A 21867-nucleotide genomic window follows, 5' to 3' on the forward strand; every position below is an offset into this window, starting at 1 on the left:
TTTGTTTCTCTCATAGACTCACCTGTTCCATTTTTCAGATTTTGAAGGGGAATTTTTGGCTTAACTTAAAAAATAAGAAAAGACTCTTAAAGTAATCTCAAAATGTGCCTTTGCTTCTAAACATGTTCGGTTTTTGTTTTTCTCTTTCTTTCCTCCCATTCTTTTGTGTTTTGGAGTTTTAAAACAGGGCTTTGCAGAGGAAATGGGACAGTGACATTTTGTTTTTTGTTTTGAAGTTGTTGAGTTTAGCAGAGTATGCATTATAGGGTGTGAATTGCAGGATGTAGTTCTGGGGTCCTCCCTACCAGTGGACCCCACATCAAGGTTATTCTGGGAAGCTTTATCCAAAGCCGACTATAAAATACAGGGATGAACTTTGTCAAAAGGCTAAACAGGAAACAGTTATAAATAACTATTCAATCTTAATTCAGTCCTAGCTATTTTCTCACACATATTTTATAATGTGTTTTAAAAAGCAGTTTCCTTAAAAAGAAAAAAGTAGAAAGCAAGAAAACTTTAACTCCTTAATTTCTAGGTTACTTTTCATAGGAAATTCTTCACCTTCATGACTATCCAATGGCATCATCCCTCTGGCAGGGGGAAAATTACACTGAACAATATGCAAGATATAAAATAAATTTTTGGAGAAAATGAAAATACAAATAATTTCCTAAGATAATTATTTATCTTGGAGATTTTTTTTCATGTACCTTTGTACAGTCTTTGCTGATAAGGAACTATAAATCTGTAGCATTTTCCAACCTTTTCATCATTAAGCTTCTCCCACCATCCTGGGCTTTTCAGACCTGTTTTTCTTAATCGCCCTCTCCCTCATGACATTTTAATAACACAGAGATACTGTATATGTGTTTATGTTCTGTACATATATATATATATATATATATATGTGCTTCTATATGAAAAGAGTTTTTTGCATCCCAAGCAGGAGGTGGTGAGTACTTAAGTTTGATAAAAACATGTGAATAAAAGAAAAGTTACCTGAACTTGGTGATGGTCGCAGGGATAGAGAGAGAAAAGGGAGCAGTTTCAAAACACATGTAAGAGATAAAAGTCTTGTCTGTGTATCATGTGTGCTGGGTGCCTGGGATGGTGGTGGGCATGAGGTGCTGTGAAGTGGGATAGTGAATTTGGGAAGAAGAACGTGTTTGGGGGAGGTTAGTTTTGGACATGTTGACTTTGAGGCATCCATGGGCTGTCCATGTCGCTTTATACAACAGATAGTTTTCTGTGAGAGTCTGAAGCTTGGGGGAGAGGTTGGGACCATAAAGCAAGAGCTTTGGGTTCTGAAATATAGGGAGTGGGCAAGCTTGTCAGAAGGGTTGTGTAGATGAGAATAGCTTCATGTTAGTGAAAAGAAAACCCAGAATAAGGGAGCATAGAGGTGTTTGTAGATCTTTATTTGTGAAGTTAACTTTAAGGGAATTATTTTAATTTGACAGAGAAAAAAAACAGGAGGAAGAAGAGAAGGCAGTTTTGTTAGTTTCAAAAAAAAAAGTGAGTGAAGATCTTTATAGACTTACGAGGACATACCTTATGTTTCTGGGACATTGTTATGATTGAAGGAATTAAGGCTCAGAAGTCTATCAATGACACTTCCCTGGGTGGATATACAGTGAAGGGCTGACAAAGGGATGCAGTGCTGATAACTCTTTGACCTATTTTAATTCACATATCCTTGTGAATTTGATACAATATTATCAGAAAGGGTTTATCACAGAATTATGAAGTCTACACCCTAGGCCAGCACTTTGGGAGGCCGAGGCAGATGGATCACTTGAGGTCAGGAGTTTGAGACTAGCTGCCCAACATGGTGAAACCTTGACTGTACTCAAAATGCAAAAATTAGGTGGGTATGGTGGCAGATGTCTGTAATCCCAGCTACTCGGGAGGCTGAGGCAGGAGAATCACTTGAACCCAGGAGGCAGAGTTTGCTGTGAGCCGAGGTCGCACCATTACACTCTAGCCTGGATAACAGAGCAAAACTCCATTCCCCCCCCCCAAAAAGTCCACATCCTCATTTCACAGAGCAAAAGTGTTCAGGATCCAGGAGGCACTTTGGAACTTGCCTGAAGTTACAGCATAGCCAGTTAGCGGTAGCACCAGTCGGTGCCTGAGTCCAAGTCCAGATCACCAGACTTCTGTTTTGTTCTTTTGTTGATACATCAGATTGTCTCTTTTTAAGAGATTTTAAAATTTAGAATTCTGTTCATTCAGAATGTGTCTGCTCATTTAACCCAAAAGAAGTTTTTAAAATTTTTCATTTAGTCTGATTTCTGCCCAGTTGAATAACGCAAGCAAAGTGTGACTATTTACTTGACACATACTATTCCATAGATTTTTTTCTGCATAATTCCTGCTAAGATTCAGTGGTTACTAGTTACAAATCCAGAATTACTAATTTCTTGTGAATGTCATAAAACGTTCTTAAAGATTTCTTTTAGAGCTTATTTTAGAGAAGTGGAATAAAGGAATAGAACACTATCATAAAGTTAAATTTGTAGAAAGATAGTAGGAGGGAAGATTAAGGTTAATGCAGGTAGCCCCAAACATAATTATACCTAGACAGAAGAATATTCCTCTACTGCTGAATTGATTCTGATTCCGTAGAGAAAATTTACTTGAGGTCATTATTAGAGTATTTTCTTCATTTTAGAAATAGCATACATTGAAAGTTAATGTTGATATTAACAACATTTATTAAAGTTAGATTTTTAATTTTAAAAATTTCAAATTTAAAAATGCTGAGAACATCAGCAGTGCTATAATTTTTAATAAATACTGATGATTAACCTTCTGATGGTTTTTTTTATGGCTACTCTTTTCTTTGTTTAAGCGATGTGTGGAATTAGGAAAATCATTAATGGTGGTAATGATGGGGAGGGACAGTGCTGGACAGAGGCAGAGAGTGTCTGCCTTGAACTCAATTTCCAGAGCCTGGTAGAATGGCCTTTCTATCAAATTGCATTTCTGACTTGAAAGCCCATTACTTTATGTTTATAACAGGAAGTTAGGGTATTGCTGCCAGTCTAGATGATTTTTTAGCTTGACCTTTATTGTGTTTGATTTTGTGATTTCATCTTTTTTACCCCCATTTAAAAAAAAAAAAACTTTTGGGTGTAGACAGGAGAGAATTCCTTTCCATGTTTTAGGGAGTGGTATTAAAATACATTTTGTTCAGTAGGTCTGTTCCATACTTCCTTACAAATAAAGACTCTTTCTGTGTGATTGTGAGACTTTTGAGTTTGAGTGTGCTTTCTCTAATGGTGTTTAACATAAAAAACTTCATAAAAATTCATGAAGCTACTTATGACACAGGTCTGTGAAGTACATTAGTTTGTCATTTATTTTTACACACTCATTTACTAATATGAATAGTGGGTGTTTCTCTTTTGTAAACTGTTTTGTACATTATTAGATATGAGTGAAATCTAGAATTTTTGCTTGTAGGGATGCTATTTTAGGGACTTCTTATAGAATGATACAATTGTATTGCTGAAGGAAACTGATATTGTTATTTAAACTAGTTTTGTCATTTTGTAGAAACTGAGGCCCAGAGAGGGAAGATGACTTAAGATCTAAGAATCAGAGATGTGTATATAACTGCTGGGATACTTCTTTGATCATTGCTCAAACTCTAGCCCATACTCTCTCAGTCCCAAATTTGAGTTTCTTTAGAGATGAGGTCCAAATTTCTCACCCTTAAATCTTGCACAAGGTGGCAACAGTCACTTAACAAAATTTCGTGTGAAATTTCTAGATCTTAAATGTCTGTGACAAATTTTAAGAAATTGTATGCCAAGCAAAATACTTTAGAGGACAATGGGCCACGTGTTTTTGATATTAGGAGATTTCACACAGAATTTGTTTTCTAACTTCTTTCCAAAAATCCGAATTGGGAGGATGTATTCATGAGTGACTGCTGCCCCCTTTGGTTGGGACTCGTTCCTTCTGCTTCATTACATGGTCATCAGTCACCATTTCCTTGGGCCCCGCTTTGTCTTATCTGGCTCTGAGCATTTGAATTTTTAGTATTATAAGAAAACTTAATACTTTACTATCAGTCAACACATACATGTTTTTCCATCTGTACTACAATGTATTAAAAGCCTTTTTTCAATAGCCTCCATTTTTTTGCGGGGGGGGGCGGATTTCAACTGGTGCCTGGTCTAGCGAGAATTTGTTTACAGCACAGTCTCTGCTTATGAGGAGAATACAAAAGGTGGATAATTTCAGCTTGTCAGCTTGAATATGTTATATTTATACAAATAACAGGCTTTTGAGTTTTCCTAGATTACATCTATTTACAAAAGGCTGTAATCAAGGTTTAGCAGCATATTTTCAGGAATTCTTTGGTGCCTATTTTCTCAAAAGATACTACCAGGACAATTTCATGACACTAATAATAGTTTTATAGAAATGATTTGTCATATTGTTTTTAATGGCATGCCATCTGCTTTGTAAATCTTTTTGAATCTGCCTGTTCCTAAGCAGGTAATAATATTCTATTATCATTAATACTTGGAGATGTAATCTTCAAATAATTAAGTGATTCAAAAATTGTTGTAGCGATGTTCACAGGAGGATGTTTTTCATACTGTGACAGGCAATCACGTTTTTAAGTTGGTAAGATTGTATATATCTAGAGATTGGTATTCAGAGCTTGATTTGTATTCCCTATATTGAAAAGGTATGAGCAAATTTTTTTTTTCCTTTATGAAGATTGCAATCTTAATTTCATTTAGAATGCTCTAAGGAGGTGTGTTTGTTATAATTTTTGGTTGCAGCCCCAAACTGCAAACTGACCTAGGGAAAAGGGGGGTAAGTGCAGTTTCAGGCAGTGCTGGATTCAGAGGCATAGCGACATCATTCTGTCGACTTTCTTACCTTACCCCCTTTTCAGGTCTACCTCATTCTATGCTGACTCCATCTTCAGACAGGGTCTCCCTTCCTGGTGGCAAGATGGTTTCCAGGAGCTTTGCGTTTGCATTCAGGCCTCTAGGCAACCCTTCCAAGAAAATACTTTTTCCCAGTGGTTTTAACAGAAGCCTTGTTCTAGAGTCTCATTTCCTCTGATTGTCCTGGCTTAGGTTTTATGTCTTTTTCATGAACAGACCTTTGAGCAGGAGGTTATATGAGACTGTGATTGGCCAAGTTTACATCCCTGCTTATCTTTGGAGCTTCAGGTTGTTCATCCTGGCCCAAACCATGTGAACTAAGTGGGAGCATGTGGTCCCCTAGGACCAATCAAGGCACTGCTGAAGAAGAAGGGTATAGAAGGCCTTTCCCTATGCAGGATTGTAAAAATATTTCCCTATATATTCCCTAAATACTTATTATTATTGCTGTTGTCATTATTACTTTACCATTTAGCCCTTCAAACCATCTGGATTTAACATGTAACTTATAACTTAATTTTGTGTGTGTGTGCGCACGTGCACGTGCATGTATATACAGGGTAAGAGTCATGCAGGAGAAGAGAAGAGGCACATAGGTCCCTCGGGAGGCATTGCTCGGTCATCTTGCTAATCAGATGAGGACACCCCAGGTGGGGTATTTACTCAGGCGATGTACAGTGTTTGGCTAGCTCATTCAGCATGATTTCTATCTTTGTATGTGTCTCAGGCTATACCAAGGCTGTTCTTTTATAGCTCTGTCAAGTCCTTTATGACTTAGATATTAAGATTAGTCATAAAATAAATACAGATTCAAAATTATTACTCTTGTTGTTCCTCAAACTCAGTGGATGACAGAGCCCCCAGCAGTTATGGCATTCTTTCTGGAACATCCTGAAATCTTGAAAAAGGAGAACATTTAATATGACTTTTTCTCAATTTCAAGATGTACTTACAGTTTTTAAACCTTAGGTGCTTGCTACACATCTATCTTGTCTACACATGCCTCTTATATAAAGAATTGGATTTAACACAGAATTATATAATTAGTTTTAAGATGACCCACTCTAATGAGTCATAACAAAAAGTTGAATTACGTTTAATGTATTCTACTTAAGGCAGCAAAATTTATAATAAAATACTATTATTTACCTTTCATTGAGAGTATTATTTGAGAAGCACATTAAAAATTGTGTGGTCTTAGAAAGAAAGAACCTATGAATTAACTATAATTATCTCCATTCTATAGGTGAAGAAATAAAAGACAAAAAGGATGAGTATATTACATTTTAGAAAGAATATTCTTCTGTAGAGTAGTTTATTTCCTTATAATTCTGAATAATAATGACATACAGGGTGATATTTTTACTACCACAACCATTGGATGGATTAGATTACTCTGGTAATCTAGATTAGGCATTTTTCGGTTATTAGAATTTTTTAGGTAATCTATGTTACCAGGGTAATCTAAATATAATTCTGGTACTGGTTGTTCTGCTGGTTTATTTTTTTCATTTTTTGTGGACAGAACAGTGTAAACATGTCCAGGCTTATTTTTAATAGAATAGTTAAGAATTGGGACTTTGATTAAGTATCATTATATAGTATTAAACATCACTAATAATTCAGAAGTTTGGAGACTTTGTTAAAATGACTGTATACTTTATTATCAGATTACTGATGGGATGTGAGCAATTTCAGAACTCATTTAGTACCATGTCTAGTACCGGTTGAGTATTTTTATCCTAAATACATGGGATCAGAAGTGAAATTTTGGATTTTTGAGCATTTCTGATTTTGGAGCACTGTGGATTTCGGATTAGGGATCCTAAACCTGTACTTTGTGAAGATTTCAAAGCATCAGAAGGGTCCTTATTGCGAAGGCCAGTCTTGCACATGGTCACCCAGTTTTCTGAGTGCCTGGCACAATGCTAGACATTAAGGATTTGATGGTGAGCCAGAAACTTTCTAGATGGTAGGGAGTGGGAATGGTGTTGGCAAGCTCATAAATGAACACTTGCAATACAGTATGTTAGGCAACACAATCTTTTAAGTGTTGTAAAAAGGATATAAGTAGGTTTCCGTGTAAATAAACGTGGATCAAGGATACCTGATGTACCTCACAGTGGGGCTGTTTGATGCTTTTTAATTTTGTTTGCAAGTGTCCCCTCTCTACCTACATGTGTACTCAGACATGTGCTTGTGGAAAATATTTTTTAATTTAAACATTGAAATTTTGAGGATTTAATGATACCTGTTGAGCTAATGGATAAATTGAATGTTACAAAGCAAAAAAAATGTTCTACTCTCCAGCAAACTGCAGCTCAAACAAGTTAGAAAGTTATTTCTGTCTCAGGGAAACAAATCTGCAGGTAAATAGTCTAGGGCTAGTGTGGGGATCCCTAACCTTCCAGGACCCAGCCTCTTATTACTATTACTCTTAAGCCGCCATTGCAATCTTATTGCTTCACTGACTGCAATGGTGGCTTAAACATCATTGTCCAAAATGGTTATTTGAGCTGAAGCCATCTCACCCACATTTCAGACAGCAGAAAGGAAGAAGAGCAAAGCATATGCCTTCATTCTTTGAGGAAACATTCTAGAATTTAGCTCATTTGTTCTCATATTTCAGAACATAGACAAATGGTCACACTTCACTACAAGTGAGGCTGGAAAACACCGCATTTTCCCCATAACTGGGTACATAAACCTATGTACCCAGTTCTCTTACTACAAAGGAGAGGAGAATATATATTGGGGAATCCCTGGCAGCCACTTCTACAGGAACACAGACTCCCTTATGCCAATCCAGAGACACCAAAGACTTACTGAGCATTTATTTCAGGTGATTCTTTATTCACATAAGTCTTAAATGTATCATCTTAGCTACACTAACATTTGGGGGTGGAAGAGTCTTTACCAATATTTTACTGCAGAAGAGATACCTGAACCATATTCTTCAGATGCCATTTTAAAAATCCAGTGCCTTGGATAATAGGGTTAGTTGCTTTTTAGAAAAAAAAATGGCATTCATAAAAGCCTTTTCCCTTGCCACACTGCCCCAAGAGAAGTCAATTTCTTATCTATTAATAGTCGTACAGCTAGTCTGTCTTTTTCAGGTGTTCTAAATTAACCTAAATGTCCTTTTCACTATGGAGGGTGCTAGAGGATGGAGTCAAACACCTTTGATCATAGAGTCAGAGGACTTCATCTGAGTCTTGATTCTGTCACTCACTAACTGCTGCATTACTTAGAAGAGTCACTGATGGCTTAGTTCCCCATCAATGACTATAAAAGTGGCACATTGGTATTTTACCTCAAGATGATTGCTGTGGATTAGATTAGAAAACTCTAACTTGAATGTTAGAATGAGTTCATTTTATCTCTGTCTTTGCCAGTCATCAACATCAGGCCCCAAACCTTTGACAGTGTCAGTCTACCCTGGGTCAAGCTTTTTTGTTTTTGAGGATACCTTTTTAGCTCATGAAATGCATTGATTACATGCTTTATTACAACAACCTCATCTGTTTCCTTTGTGAATGATTTGGAAAACACTTTTCATATGACCTTTACTCAAGGTTTCTCTTGTTCTTTGAAGTAACAGTTGGTCTGTGAAGTTGGCTTAATGTCAAGGTCAGATTATTGAGTCAGAGTTGCTGAAGAATATAAACTTAAGATGGCTTTAGAGATAACCACTCATTCTAGTGCTCCATGTTCCTAAAAAATATTCTCTGGCAGAGTGATATGGGAAGAATGGGGCATCCTGTGAGACTCGAGTTCACAGGCTTGACTTGGAGCTGGTTTTAGAAGTCAGGAAGGGGTCAGTCACTGTTGGCTTCCTCAGGGTTTTAACAGTTGCTGGGTTCTTTGTTATTGTTACAGTTTCTTTGTGATTGTTGTGTGTGTTAGGGCCAGCCAGGTTTAGGATAAAGAGTAGTTCAGGCTCAGAAGCTGGAGCTGGCAGTTCTGGGGTCTTGGGCAGTGCTTCCAAGGCACGAAGTATCAACCCCTGATTCTGGGCTTATGAAAAATGGAGTGACTTTGGCATGAAAAATTAAGTGACTGGGCTGCTCCCTCTTTTTCCATTTCCATTTTGTTTTTTAACTTTGTGAAACTCAGGGACGGGGTTACCATAATGCCAGGAAGGATGCTGGGAGTTAGTGATATGGAAAGAATGGTCAGATGCTTTCCTTTCATCCTTTGAATGCTCTTCCCCACCCCTAAAAATATGAAGATTTAAAAATTATTATTATATTAAACATCCTCTGGTACTCTTGTGGGTTTGTTTTTTATAGTTAAAATTAAATTCCCAGTGGAATTTATTTTAGAGTAAGCAGTGAAGTAGGGATGCAACTTTGTTATTCCCTCCCGTATGGTTAGTTGGTTGCCCAGCCCCATTTGGTGAGTCGTCCATCTGTTTCCTGCTTTTTGAGATGCTACATTAACCATGGATAAAACAGTGATCGTTTTTGGCTAAAAAATTATTTTCCAAGGCTTGGCAAATTCAAGACAAATTTCTACAAAGGATCACCCTCGTTTCTTATAGTCAGCGGAAATGGCGCCCTCAGGTGGTAACAGTCTTGAAAACACAGTTTACATTTGCTGTGCCAGGTTTCGGATGGTAGTATACTTGATGAGTTTTTTTGAACCTTTGTATTATTTAAGTTTTGTGTATACAAAGAGACTTTATTAATAGTCTTCTTTGCTTTTAAATAGAAAATACTGATTTACATAAAATGCTCCTGCTTTGTAATTATTCCCTGTGTATTCTTAGATATATTCCCCCTTTTTGGTGTGTCTATTGATCTACCTGTCTAATCATGTGTTGTCAGCACACTGTTTCTATTAAGATAATTGTATAATGTTCTGATATTTCAGGGTACTTCTCTATCGATAGGGAAGTTTTATTTGTCCGTTCTCATGCTGCTAATAAAGACATACCAGAAACTGGGTACTTTGTAAAGAAAAAAGAGGTTTAAGCTGGGTGCGGTGGCTCACGCCTGTAATCCCAGCACTTTGGGAGGCCGAGGCGGGCGGATCACAAGGTCAAGAGATCAAGACCATCCTGGCCAACATGGTGAAACCCCGTCTCTTCTAAAAAATACAAAAATTAGCTGGGTGTGGTGGCATACGCCAGTAGTCCCAGCTACTCAGGAGGCTGAGGCAGGAGAATTGCTTGAACCCAGGAGGCGGAGATTGCAGTGAGCTGAGATTGCTCCACTGCACACCAGCCTGGCTCCTGATGACAGAGCAAGACTCTGTGTTTAAAAAAAAAAAAAAAGAAAGAAAAAGAGGTTTAACAGACTCATAGTTCCACATGGCTGGTGAGGCCTCAGGAAACATAATCATGGCAGAGGAACTGCCCTTTTTAAAACCATCAGCTCTTGTGAGACTTACCCACTATCAGGAGAACAGCAGGGGAAAAACATTCCCATGATTCAGTTACCTCCCACCAGGTCTCTTCCACAACACGTGGGGATTATGAGAGCTACAATTCAAGATGAGATTTGGGTGGGGACACAGCCAAACCATATTGGAAGTAGAAAGAGTGGAAAAGGAGAGCAAACAATTCTCTTGTACACATCATTTTCCCTCATGTTCCAGTGATGTCATAGTGCCATACCTGGCTGCAAGGGAATCTGGAAACTGCATTCTCTAGTTGAGCGGCTATGTGTCCAGCTAAATTCTATTCACAAGGAGAATACCAAGGTTCAACATGTTCTGGTGGGACACTTTTCACTTTAGACAAATGTCTAAATACAAATATTAATTGAAGTAGGCTTAAAAATAGATAAAAGATTTAAGAGTTTTAATTACTTGAAGAAAAGAAGGGTTTTGTTTAAATGAATATATGCACAGGGCAATATATGATTAGAGAGTGAAACACTGGCATGTGAGAAAGGACCAGTAGAATTTCATAGAAGTGTTGACAATAGAAATTTGTTTTTGGCCAGTCTGCTCCATCTGCCTAAGTTGTTGACTTGAAGATACTGTGTATTCAGATTAAAATGACAGACAAAGCAAACATATCATTTCTGTCTTTTTGCACCTGATGCTCAAATTAAAATTAGATGAGTGTGCTCCTTAGTGGTTGTAGTTTTGTAATACCACTGATTTTATTTTGTGTGTGTGTGTTTGTGTGTTTAGTTTTAGTTCAACTTGGCCACTTGCAGTTGAGATTAGTAAAGCCAATTATTCACTTAAAATATAGGTACCCACCAGGCTGTGCGGCTGAAGCTAGATCTATAAAAACTCAAAGCTAGAAAATGCTTCCATAACTATGACAGTATCTCAGTACTTCAGAAATTATAGAAATTGAGAGTTTAAAAAGGAAGATAGTTATCTGATCAGATAGTATCAGTTGGAAAGAGTAGCTGTCTCTGCCAGAGTTTAAAAGTGGCAGAGAGGATTTCATATACCAGTCCAGCTTGCGTTATTATCAGAGGAATCAGACATTGTGTTCTGGTGATAAAAACATTTAAAAAATTTTCTTTTCCAAATCATGATTTAAAAACCAAATAGCTACATCAAATTTCTTATTGTTACTCAAACCTTTTAATGTCCTAGTTGATGAAATAATTCCCATTTCATACAATGCTTTGAATTAATTATAACTGTAATTTCTTCAAAAATTCCATATTTTATTTTGAGTTTAAAATGCTCACAGCATTTTAATAGTATAGAAATTTAGTCAAATGCCCTTCCATTATATTTGCTACTAATGTATATTCCTTGCCAGAAATAACAAATATTAATACTTTACTATAGCCCAAGATGGTGGCTCACACCTGTTATCCTTGCAATTTGGGAAGCCAAGGCAGGCAGATTACTTAAGCCCAGGAGTTCGAGACCAGCCTGGGCAACACATTGAAGCCCTGTCTCTATAAAAATTATAAAAATTAGCTGGGCATGGTGGCACATGCCTATATTCCCAGCTACTCAAGAAGCTGAACCCAGGAGGTCAAAGCTGCAGTGAGCCACAAACGAGCCACTGCACTCCAGCTTGGGTGACAGAGTGACACCATCTCAAAAAAAAATTGTTTATAGAATTACCATGTGTATGTGCTCATAAACATGGGTACATGTGTGTACCTTTTTAAAACAAATTAGATCATGCCACCTATTCTGTGACCACATTTTCAGTTTAACCATATATTTTAGACATCTTTTCATGTCATTACATTATTTTATCTGATAAGGTTGAGTATATTTTCAACCATTTTTCTTACGTCATCCTGGAGAAAGATGCACAGAATTAAATTTTTTTAACATTACATACAGAGTTAAACAAAGGTATACCCCAAGTATGGGTTCTCATCCTTCAAAGGTCCTTTTTCAAATTTTGTGAAGGTCATTGGAATGCCCAGGTTGTAAGTTGAGTGTAGTTTTAATATTTAGAAATTGAACTAATAATAATCCCAGCTCTATCAGTGTTAATGCTTCTACATATTTAAAGTTAAAATTAGTTAATAAGACATAATTTGAACAGATTATTTTGGATAGCTGATACATAATCAACTCATAGGAATTAAAGAAGTTTTTGTGCATGATCTCAGGTTTACTTTTACATTTAGTTATTAACTACATTGAAACTAGATTTGGTTTCACATTTTCTTAGCTCTTTTAAAAACATTATCAAAAAATTAAAGTTAATTTCCCTATGCTCATATATTATTTTATTATCTGAATTTTCTGGGACAAAGTCGTAATTCTGACAACCCAATACATTTCTTTTGTGTTCTATGAGCTTACAAGTCCACTAGAGGGTGCATTTTGCTTTTTTTTTGACACAGATAGAAATTTAAGTCCATAATTTTGTTTCACTTTCATGGAGCTAGTTGGGTTAACAGCTTTGGAAGCAAAGTCCCTAAAATTCTTAAACATGGACACCAGGAGACTATCGTATAAAAACATAATTAATTAACATAAAGCAACCATATGACTATTAAATTAGTGGCCTTACCAGTGAATGCTATAATAGAATGCCAGGGAGAGCATGGGGGGTTGGCCATGTCTAGGGAAGCTTCATGGGTAAGATGGGGTCTGTAGTTTTCAAATATCCGGTGAAGTCAAACTTTTTGGTCTCAGGACTCCTTTACACATTAATAATTATTAAGGCTCCCAAACAGCTTTTATTGATGTGGTTATTGATATTTAATGTTCTAGCTATTAAAATAGCGACCACTTTGAAAATATTTTTTTACTAATGCATTTAAAAATAACAATAATAACAGGCCAGGCATGGTGGCTTACTCCATAATCCCAGCACTTTGGGAGGCCAAGACGGGTGAATCACCTGATGCCAGGAGTTCAAGACCAGCCTGGCCAACATGGTGAAACCACATCTCTACAAAAATGAAAAAATTAGCTGGGCTTGCTGGCATCCACCTATAATCCCTTGCTGGCATCCACCTATAATCAGGAAGCTGAGGCAGGACAATCGCTTGAACCACAGAGGGGTAGGTTGCAGTGAGCCAGGATCTCACCACTGTAATCCAGCCTGGGCAACAGAGTGAGACTGTCTCAATAAATAAATAAATAAAAAAAAATAAAAATAAACCCATTACATGTTGCTATAACATTTAAATGAAAAATAACTATATTTTCCAAAACAAAAAAAAATTAGTGAGAAAATGACATTGTTTTACATCTTTGTAGATCTTTTTAATGTCTGGCTTAATTATCTTAATTTAATGTCTGGCAGCTAGAGTCTCATATTTGCTTCTGCATTTACTCTGTTGTATGTTTTGGTTAAAGTATGTGAAGAAAATTCAACCACATGCAGCTATGAAGTTGGAAAAGAATATTTTAATAGCCTTTTCTGATAATTATGAGTGGTCTTCTGTGATACCACATCTAAGCAATCAAATGGTAGTTTCTTAGGGGCTGCTTGCATTGTGGAACCTGAAACTCTGTCAGTTAATTTATTCTAGTTAGTTATGTTAAAATCCAGTAATCTCTCTTGGACCTTGAAAGACTCTTTTGCTCAGGCATGATTTTGTAATATTATGCATTGGTCTTGGAAAATATTGGTTTATCTAGTTATGTAAATCATCCAAATGTTGACACAATATCAGTCTTGTAAAATATGTTAAGTTCATGGTGGCAGATACAAGTTTTCTAATAATTTAATTTTCATTTGCAAGCTTGAATTTTGTCACTGGCAGTGAATGCTAACAGTTGTTTTCCTTGAATTGACAGGCCCACTTCATTTATTTTTGAGAAAATATCTGTGAAATACCCAAGTTTGAATAATTATAGTTTGTCTGTAAGTCATTTTTCAAGTAAAAATGATGTTCTGAGAAAAGTTAGTTCAGTTCACAAGTACTTTTCCTTGAGACAACCCTTAGACTTTTACACAGAGCAGAAATGCTTTATATGTATTTTCCGTTTCATCATACAGAATAGTAAAGTGCCAATGTTTAATAAAATTGATAGCTTAATGCTTCATCAAGGTCGTTTTTATGTGAAACTGACCTTTTTTTTTTTTTAACCAGTGCATGGCATTGAAAAGTGCAATGGTTGCTGGTACAGTTTGGTGCCACTAGCAGTCTCACTCATTCACTCTCCAGCAGTGTTAATGCAAACACAGTGCAGAGGTAAATAACGTCTTAGTAGGATGAAATTTGTTTTGACCCTGCAGATCCTCTGAAAGGGTCTTAGGGACCCTCCAGAGTCCATGGAGCACACATTGAGAATGGCTGGACTAGGGGAAGCATAGGTCTGGGTTTGTGAAGCCATTGGAAACAAAGATGGTGTATGAGAGCAGGGGTGAACAGGAGTCAGCCAAAAAGGGGCTGAGGCTAGACTGCAGTTGCTGGCTCTTGTGGGAATAGAGGAAATCAGAGGAGAAAATAATGTGTCTTGAAGGTAGAACAGACCTGAGAGGTCCCTGAACACAGGTTCTGAAAAGCTTTTTTGTGGCTTTCCTGGTGGTAGGTGGGCATGCATCTTTTTTTTTGTTTTTAGATGGAGTCTCGCTCTGTTGCCAGGCTGGAGTGCGGTGGCACGATCTTGGCTCACTGCAACCTCTACCTCCCGGGTTCAAGCGATTCTCCTGCCTCAGCCTCCTGAGTAGTTGGGGCTACAGGTGTGTGCCACCATGCCCAGCTAATTTTTGTATTTTTAGTAGAGACAGGGTTTCACCATATTGGCCAGGATGGTCTTGATCTCTTGATCTCATGATGCGCCTGCCTTCGCCTCCCAAAGTACTGGGATTACAGGTGTGAGACATGCGTCTTTAATAAGCACCCCTGCCTTTCCCAGTCTGCCCTGTTTCTCCCATATTTCTACCTTTTGGTTCTATTTTTACCCCAAAAGGCAGCATAAGGCCCTGCTTTTCTTCTGTGCAGCCTTTCAGTTATTAACCCTAGGGTCTTGAGGCCAAGTAGAAGGGAGCTTCTAATGTCAGACCAGTGACTGGAAACTTTTTTCCATAGATAGTAAGGAGCCATTGCTTACTGTGGTCTCTCTTTCCCTTCTTGTTTTTCTACCTACCTTTTTGAGAATGGCATTTGACAATATTTATTGAAAGAGTACTATGTATTTATAGTACTCTTGGGGTATGTTAGGGACACAACCGTGAACAAGACAGCCTCAGTATCTGCTTTCAAAGAGCCGAGAATCTAGTAAAGGATACAGGCAAATGTGATCAGGGTCTTGGGAACATTTGCTGAGGCCTCTAATTCCAGAGGGGAAAGGGCTTGCAGGTCAGATTGCAAAACTTTTTGGAGGAACTAAGACTATGGAGGCTGAGACTTAAAGAATCAGGGGTTAGTTAAGCAAAAGGTATTGGGAGCTTAAGGAAAAGGAGAGGGCTCCACAAAGATCTGGAGGTAGAGACAGCACAGTGAGCAGTCAGTATGGCCACAGGGTAGACTACTAAGTGGTCAGATCTTCGTTTGAGATTGGAGAGGGAGTATGGACTGAATTCTGCCTCCCTAAGTTCCAGTGTTGAGGCCCTATGCCCCATTGTGACTGCATTTGGAGATAGGGCCTATAGGGAGGTAATTAGGGTTAAATGAGGTCACAAAGTTGGGGCCCTAATCTGATAGTACTAGTGTCCTTATTTTAAAAACACCAGAAAGCTCCCTCACTCTTCGTACATATGCACCAAGGAAAGGCCACGTGAGGACAAAGTGATTGTTTGCTAGCCAGAAATAGAGCCCTCATCAGAAACGGAACCCTCTCAAACCTTGATCTTGGACTTTCCAACCTGCAGAACTGTGCGAAAATACATTTCTGTTGTTTAAGCCTCCCAGGTTTTGGTGTTTTGTTATGGTAGCCTGAGCTAAGATACCGAGGTACCACCCCGAGAAGTTGATGAGCTCTGTCAGCCTTAAGGAGTTTGGCTTCTAGTTTGAGGGTTTTGGGGAGACATCAAATTGTAAGAAGCAGAATGAAAGATTATTCAAGGTGAAGTGTGAGGAATGGATTAACTGGGGCTGTGCAGATAAGAGTGTTATGAGAGAGACAGAAATGGACATTACAGGCTGGCTGAGGGTGGCAGAGTGGGCAGTGGGGATTGAGAGAAACTGTTGGTTTCAAGAAATAGTTCAATAGTTTTGTAGACTATTGAAAATTGGTGACTGGGTGGGTCAGTGAAGGAGGGTGAGTCAGGACTTCCAGGTTTCTAGGTGGGTGACCTTTGTTCACTGAACTAGAGCACAGCAGAGCAGGAAGTTGAGAGGAGCCAAGGATGCATTTGGTTTTGGACATGCTGAGTTTAATGTGTTCGTGGGATGTCCCGGTGGAAACATTCCCCAAGCAGCTGGCTTATACAGTTCTGGAGATCAGAAAGAGCAGGGGAAAGAGAGAGAGAGAGAGAGAGAGAGAGAGAGAGAAATGGAATACTGATCTAGGTAAAAATGCTGTTAGTAAGATTCTCTAGTGGCAATGGCCAGATCACTTAATTCCTTTCAATATTTCTTTCATCTCCTGTAAAATGGTAATAGAATTTTTTTTCCTGCCTACTAAACTGTTATGTCACTCAAAAGCAAAACTAAAATAGGAAATATGGCAAAAGCACACTGTAACTGTGAAGGACTGCACACACTGAGTAATTTGTTTTACTGGGATCTAAGGGAAAATGCTGGATGCACAGGACAAGAAAGACACCCCAGGGAGTGAGGGCCTGGATGAGGGCGCACAGAGGAGATGACAGGATTTCAGGGAAGACTTGGTCATACCTCACAGGGGAGGGGAAGGTCCAGATGACACCTTTTCAAAGTCCAGCTGGCTGGGGAAGTGATCACTTCCTTGAGAGAAATCAGAATATCAAGAGTGGGAGCTGGTTCATTAGAAAGGTATATATATATTTTTGACATAGTTCCATGGCATTTGAGGAGACTGTATTGAGACATCTGGGTACATGTCTTTGGTGGTTGGGAACGGCCATTCAAGGCATTCTCTTCTTGCTTCTTTGTGCACTTTTGGTTCATGTTTCCTTTCATTTTCTATAAGACATAAACAGAGCACTGCTCTAGAAATGGATTTTGGGCAATGCAGAGTTGATTTTAAACAGTGGAGTTTGAATGCCTGTAGGAAGCCACGTTCCTAGTCACCGCAGGTCTCCTTGTTCCGCAGTCTCCCTTACTCCCTCTTACTGCTGCCTCACAGGCTTAGGGTTTGTTTCTTTGTTTGTTTGTTTACCTGCCCTAAAGGCATTTGAGTTTATGAATCCAGGTTTAAAGTCACTCTGGACAATTTGGCCTCAAAGAGAATAGAGAGGTAAGATTGCCAATGGGATCCGAATCAGCCATAGCCAGTTTAGACCATGTCTCTGAGGGAACCCCTGTGGTGTGGAGCAATGACCACGAAGCAGATTATTTCAGTTTTCTCCCTCTACCACTAAGAACTGTATGATTTGGGGCAAGTTGCCTAACCAATGCCAAACTCACTTCTTCATCAGTCAAATGCCCCCTTCAGGGTTGCTGTTGGAGTGGAACCTTTGAAATTTATAGCTTAGGGCACAGCGGATATGCTCTTAGCCAATGTTGACACATTTCTTTGGTTGATTTAGATGGGAATGTGAGATTTTGATTTTGAATTAATCCAGTCATTCATACAGGATTGTCAGGAGTTAGGAAGGTTCTTTTGTATTTGGTTTTTGGTGCAAACTTTATATTTATTCGGCTCTGCTAAGTGAAATTCCCTTGGTGTCATGTATTTACTGAATATTACTTACCCAAGCTTTGGCTTTTCTAAATCTTGACCAAAAACCATTAGGATATTTCAAAGAGGGCATATCCAGGACAAGGCTTTAGAACCCTTGTCAGTGTACATGATTTATGAGCACATGTGGCCCTTCTTTGGCCTTTTGTTAAGCAATTCAACCCATTTTTCTGGCCTTAGAAGTTACATACTTTCAGCCTAACCCCCACCCTACCTCAGGGAGTTCTTTGCCAAGGCTCTTCTACTAAGGAGCACTGACTGTATGCTTATTTTGCTTTATGCATATGTGTGGGATGGTGATCAGTGCTGAAATAGACTGACTTGGATTAACCCAAGATGGCCAAGGAGTGGTCTATTTTCCAAATAATTGCTTCCCAGGGAGAAGGCAATGAAAAAGAGACTGCTAGATGCCTCTTTCTTCAAAAAGTACTTTGTCTCAAGCTGTCTGTTCTCTGTGGGCTGGGGTGAGGGGTAGGGGTACAGGTATAATGTGAGAGGTGAAAAGAAGGTGGATTGGAGAGGGCTTCCCACTAAGAAAAAGGAAATCCATTCCAAACAGCCATGCAGGCGTAATGGGGCCTTTCCTGCCGGTTTCATTGTAAGCTGAGTCTATCTGGCCTGTTCTGAAGCCTACTCCTATTAGACCTTTGTTGATGGGGCCCACTCTGGAGAAGCTTGTCTCATAGTTTCCAGGTCAGCCTGTCTTAAGGCACCTTTATTTACTTCCATGACCAGGAGTTACTTACTCATAACCCTTTCTATTAATCGTATTTTCTTCAGCATAGCATTGTTAAGAATTGTCTGTGGGCCAGGCGTGGTGGCTTATGCCTGTAATGCCAGCACTTTGGGAGGCTGAGGTGGGCAGATCACTTGAAGTCAGGAGTTTGAGACCAACCTGGCCAATATGGTAAAACCCCATTTCTATTAAAAACACAAAAATTAGCTGGGCATGGTGGTGCATGCTTGTAATCCCAGCTACTTGGGAGGCTGAGGCAGGAGAATCACTTGAACCCAGGAGGTGGAGATTGCAGTGAGCTGAGATCATGCCACTGCACTCCAGCCTGGGGGACAGAGTAAAACTCTGTCTCAAAAAAAAAAAAAAAAAATTGTCTGGGAAGCTTTGGAAATGCAGAATATAGGACCCACCTCCAGAGATTTTGATTCAGTAAGTGTAGGATGGGTCTGATTCTGATCCAGGTGCACCCTGGAAACCACCTTAGAAGCATTGCCCAAGATTCAGGACCAATTATCTGTACTGGCTGCACATAAGAATCCCGTGGTAGCTGGGGTTGCACGCTTAAGATTATAATTGAATTGGAAGAAGCTAGAACAACAATAGGTGCACATAGATTCTTAGCACAAGTAGTTGCTCATAACTCTGCAAAAGGGGCCTAGGTTCGTGTATCTCAAGCTAAGATCTTGGTGACTTGTCTCTAAAACTGTCTCTTGTTAATGTTTTTCTCTTTTAAACTATATTTTATTCCATTTTATACCAGATCTTTGTAATACTCCAGTAGAGCAAATTCTGATTTGTGTCCTTGCTCCCGTATCTCTTGTCTGATTCTGATGCAAGTACCCGGAGTTCTACAGTGTGTCCTTCACCCCGCCAGCCACCAGGGGGCAGGCACATTCAGTCAATACTTTGTTGCCATCTCAAGGTGCATGTTGTAACTGCTGGAGAAGAAAACACAAATTAAAAAGAAAGACAAACCTTGAGATCCTAATATGACTTGATGTTGTTAGCTGACCCAACAGGCTTTGCTACTGCCCAAGGATTGTTTTCCAGGAAGGCTGTAGTTAGTTGGTCTAGTGTAAAGGGTATGTCACCATTGTTGAAGTCTTGCCCATAGCTCAGACAATGTTTAATGAATTGAGACGACTCAGACAAGCAGTGAGTAGTAAGAAAAGCTGTGTGACTAATGACAACCAAAGTGGAAAGAGGGGCTCTTGTGTTCCTAAAGTGTCACAGAAGCCCCCAGAAACATGAGTCGGAATAAACCCAGAAGTCTCTCACATACACCTTACATGCTTCTACCAACAGGAAACATGCTATTTTCAGGGATAGTATGTTTGGTGCTTTTAAAGTAATATGATATCTCACATATATCTCATTTAAAGGAGACTGGGGAATATGGAAAACAGATCTCTTAAGCGAAGAATTCTTAGAATCCTTAAAATGGGATCCGTGATGCTAGTGCAGTTTTCTTCCTGATTCCTGAAGTTCATTAAAGGGAGTATTTTTCTTACCACAAAAGTGAAGGTTACACTGATGTTTACATGGGCTGGAGGAAAAGAATGAACTAATAAGCAAAATACTTGTGGAAGAGGTTAGACCTATTTCAGATAGCTATAAATTTTTATTGTAAAACCTGATAAAAACTCCAAGAAACAGTGATGGGGAAGTGAGAATGACCTTATATCATGATTATTCATTGACTTTCTCTTTTGTTGTCTTGGGAGTCAGTCCTCATGGTAATAGGACTTTAAAAGATGGGCTATGCCCAGTTATCTGAGTAAATTCACCTGTTTGATCTAGTCTTGGATATTGAACCTATTTTGCCCCCTGCTTTATGCAGAATTTGGTGATTTAGTTACAATTTGGTTCAACACTTCTTTAGATTAGCAATGTGTATCTCAGGGAACTTTTCAGATTGTAGTATTTTGTGATAAAATGTGGCCTGTCATAGAATGTATTGCCAGGCTTAGTGGACACCAGGCTTTCTATAGATAATTTTTTTCCCCTTTGCCTCTTTTTTAGGGATCTGAGATGTGCGAGGCAGAGACTGGAATTGGAGTATGTTTTCTTTTTCTTTTTTCTTTTTGACAGAGTCTTACTCTGTCACCAGGCTGGAGTACAGCGGTGCGATCTCAGCTCACTCTAACCTCTGCCTCCTGGATTCAAGTGATTCTCCTGCCTCGGCCTCCTGAGTAACTGGGACTACAGGTGCACACCACCATGCCTGGCTAATTTTTGTATTTTTAATAGAGATGGGTTTCACCATGTTGGCCAGGATGGTGTCAATCTCTTGACCTCTTGATCTGCCCATCTCTGCCTCCCAAAGTGCTTGGATTACAGGTGTGAGCCACTGTGCCAAGCACCAGCTGACCTTAGAAATTAGCTCTCTGATAATTTGCATTTCTGATAATTTTTTTGTAAGGTGTCCAGGGTCCTCTGGCGTTACAGACATAGGGATCCCAAGTTTCTTTCTCTACTTCTACCGAGTCTTTCTCTTGGTTTGAGAAGATGTGGTGGTTTGTTTTTTCCAATCCATCCTCTTATCTCCTGCTTTTGCCAGTTCAGTCTCTTCTCAGAAAAGGTGTTATTCTGCAGAAAATGTTACCTCCTTCTGTACACTCAGAGGCCACTTACTGTTTTGTACCTACAAAACAGCTCTGACATGATGATTCTGTCACTTTAGATTTTTGTCAACTCGGTTTTCTTGTTTTCTCACAAATGTGAGCAGACTGACAATTGTTCAATGTGCTTGAATGTGGAAAAGTTGTCTTAAGTGACAACTCAAGTATCCCTAAGGTTACCTGTTAGTGCTGCTTACTTTGCCTTATGTTTTAGCTGCCCCATGTGACTTTAAAAATAACCCAGGAGTATTCAGGCCTCTCTGAACTGTGCTGTCTCCTGTGCATCTTGTCCTTGCAGTGATTCAGTTGGTGGGATTTAGTGGAAAGGGCTAAATTCATGGGTGGGAGGACCTCGGCTACTGCCAGACTCAGTGACTTTGAGCAAGTCTTCTGGCCCCACAAGTCTCTATTTTGTTATTGATAA

General features: G+C 38.9%; 1 protein-coding gene and 1 long non-coding RNA gene across 15 annotated transcripts in view; one reads left to right on the top strand and one right to left on the bottom strand.

Moving 5' to 3' along the window:
* Positions 1-21867, top strand: part of ARL15 (ARF like GTPase 15) — a 436720-nt gene that overhangs the window by 65179 nt on the left and 349674 nt on the right. For 2 of the 14 annotated variants that reach the window (XM_078365507.1, XM_035291577.3), the window contains exon 1: positions 7563-7758. The exons of the other annotated variants lie outside the window; for them this stretch is intronic. Coding sequence is in view for 1 of the 2 variants with exons in the window: in XM_035291577.3 (XP_035147468.2) it covers positions 7714-7758 (45 nt within the window). In the remaining variant the exon portion in view is untranslated. Of the gene's footprint in view, positions 1-7562; positions 7759-21867 lie in introns of those variants that run through there. 14 annotated transcript variants of the gene reach the window in all.
* Positions 17209-21867, bottom strand: part of LOC144581457 (uncharacterized) — a 35141-nt gene continuing 30482 nt past the window's right edge. The window contains exons 2-3 of the long non-coding RNA XR_013532312.1: positions 19580-19760; positions 17209-17368 (exon numbers count right to left, since the gene is read on the bottom strand). This is a non-coding gene — a long non-coding RNA (uncharacterized LOC144581457). The remainder of the gene's footprint in view (positions 17369-19579; positions 19761-21867) is intronic.

Source organism: Callithrix jacchus, chromosome 2 (genome assembly GCF_049354715.1).
Source record: "Callithrix jacchus isolate 240 chromosome 2, calJac240_pri, whole genome shotgun sequence".
In the NCBI taxonomy this organism is placed as follows: Eukaryota; Metazoa; Chordata; class Mammalia; order Primates; family Cebidae; genus Callithrix; species Callithrix jacchus.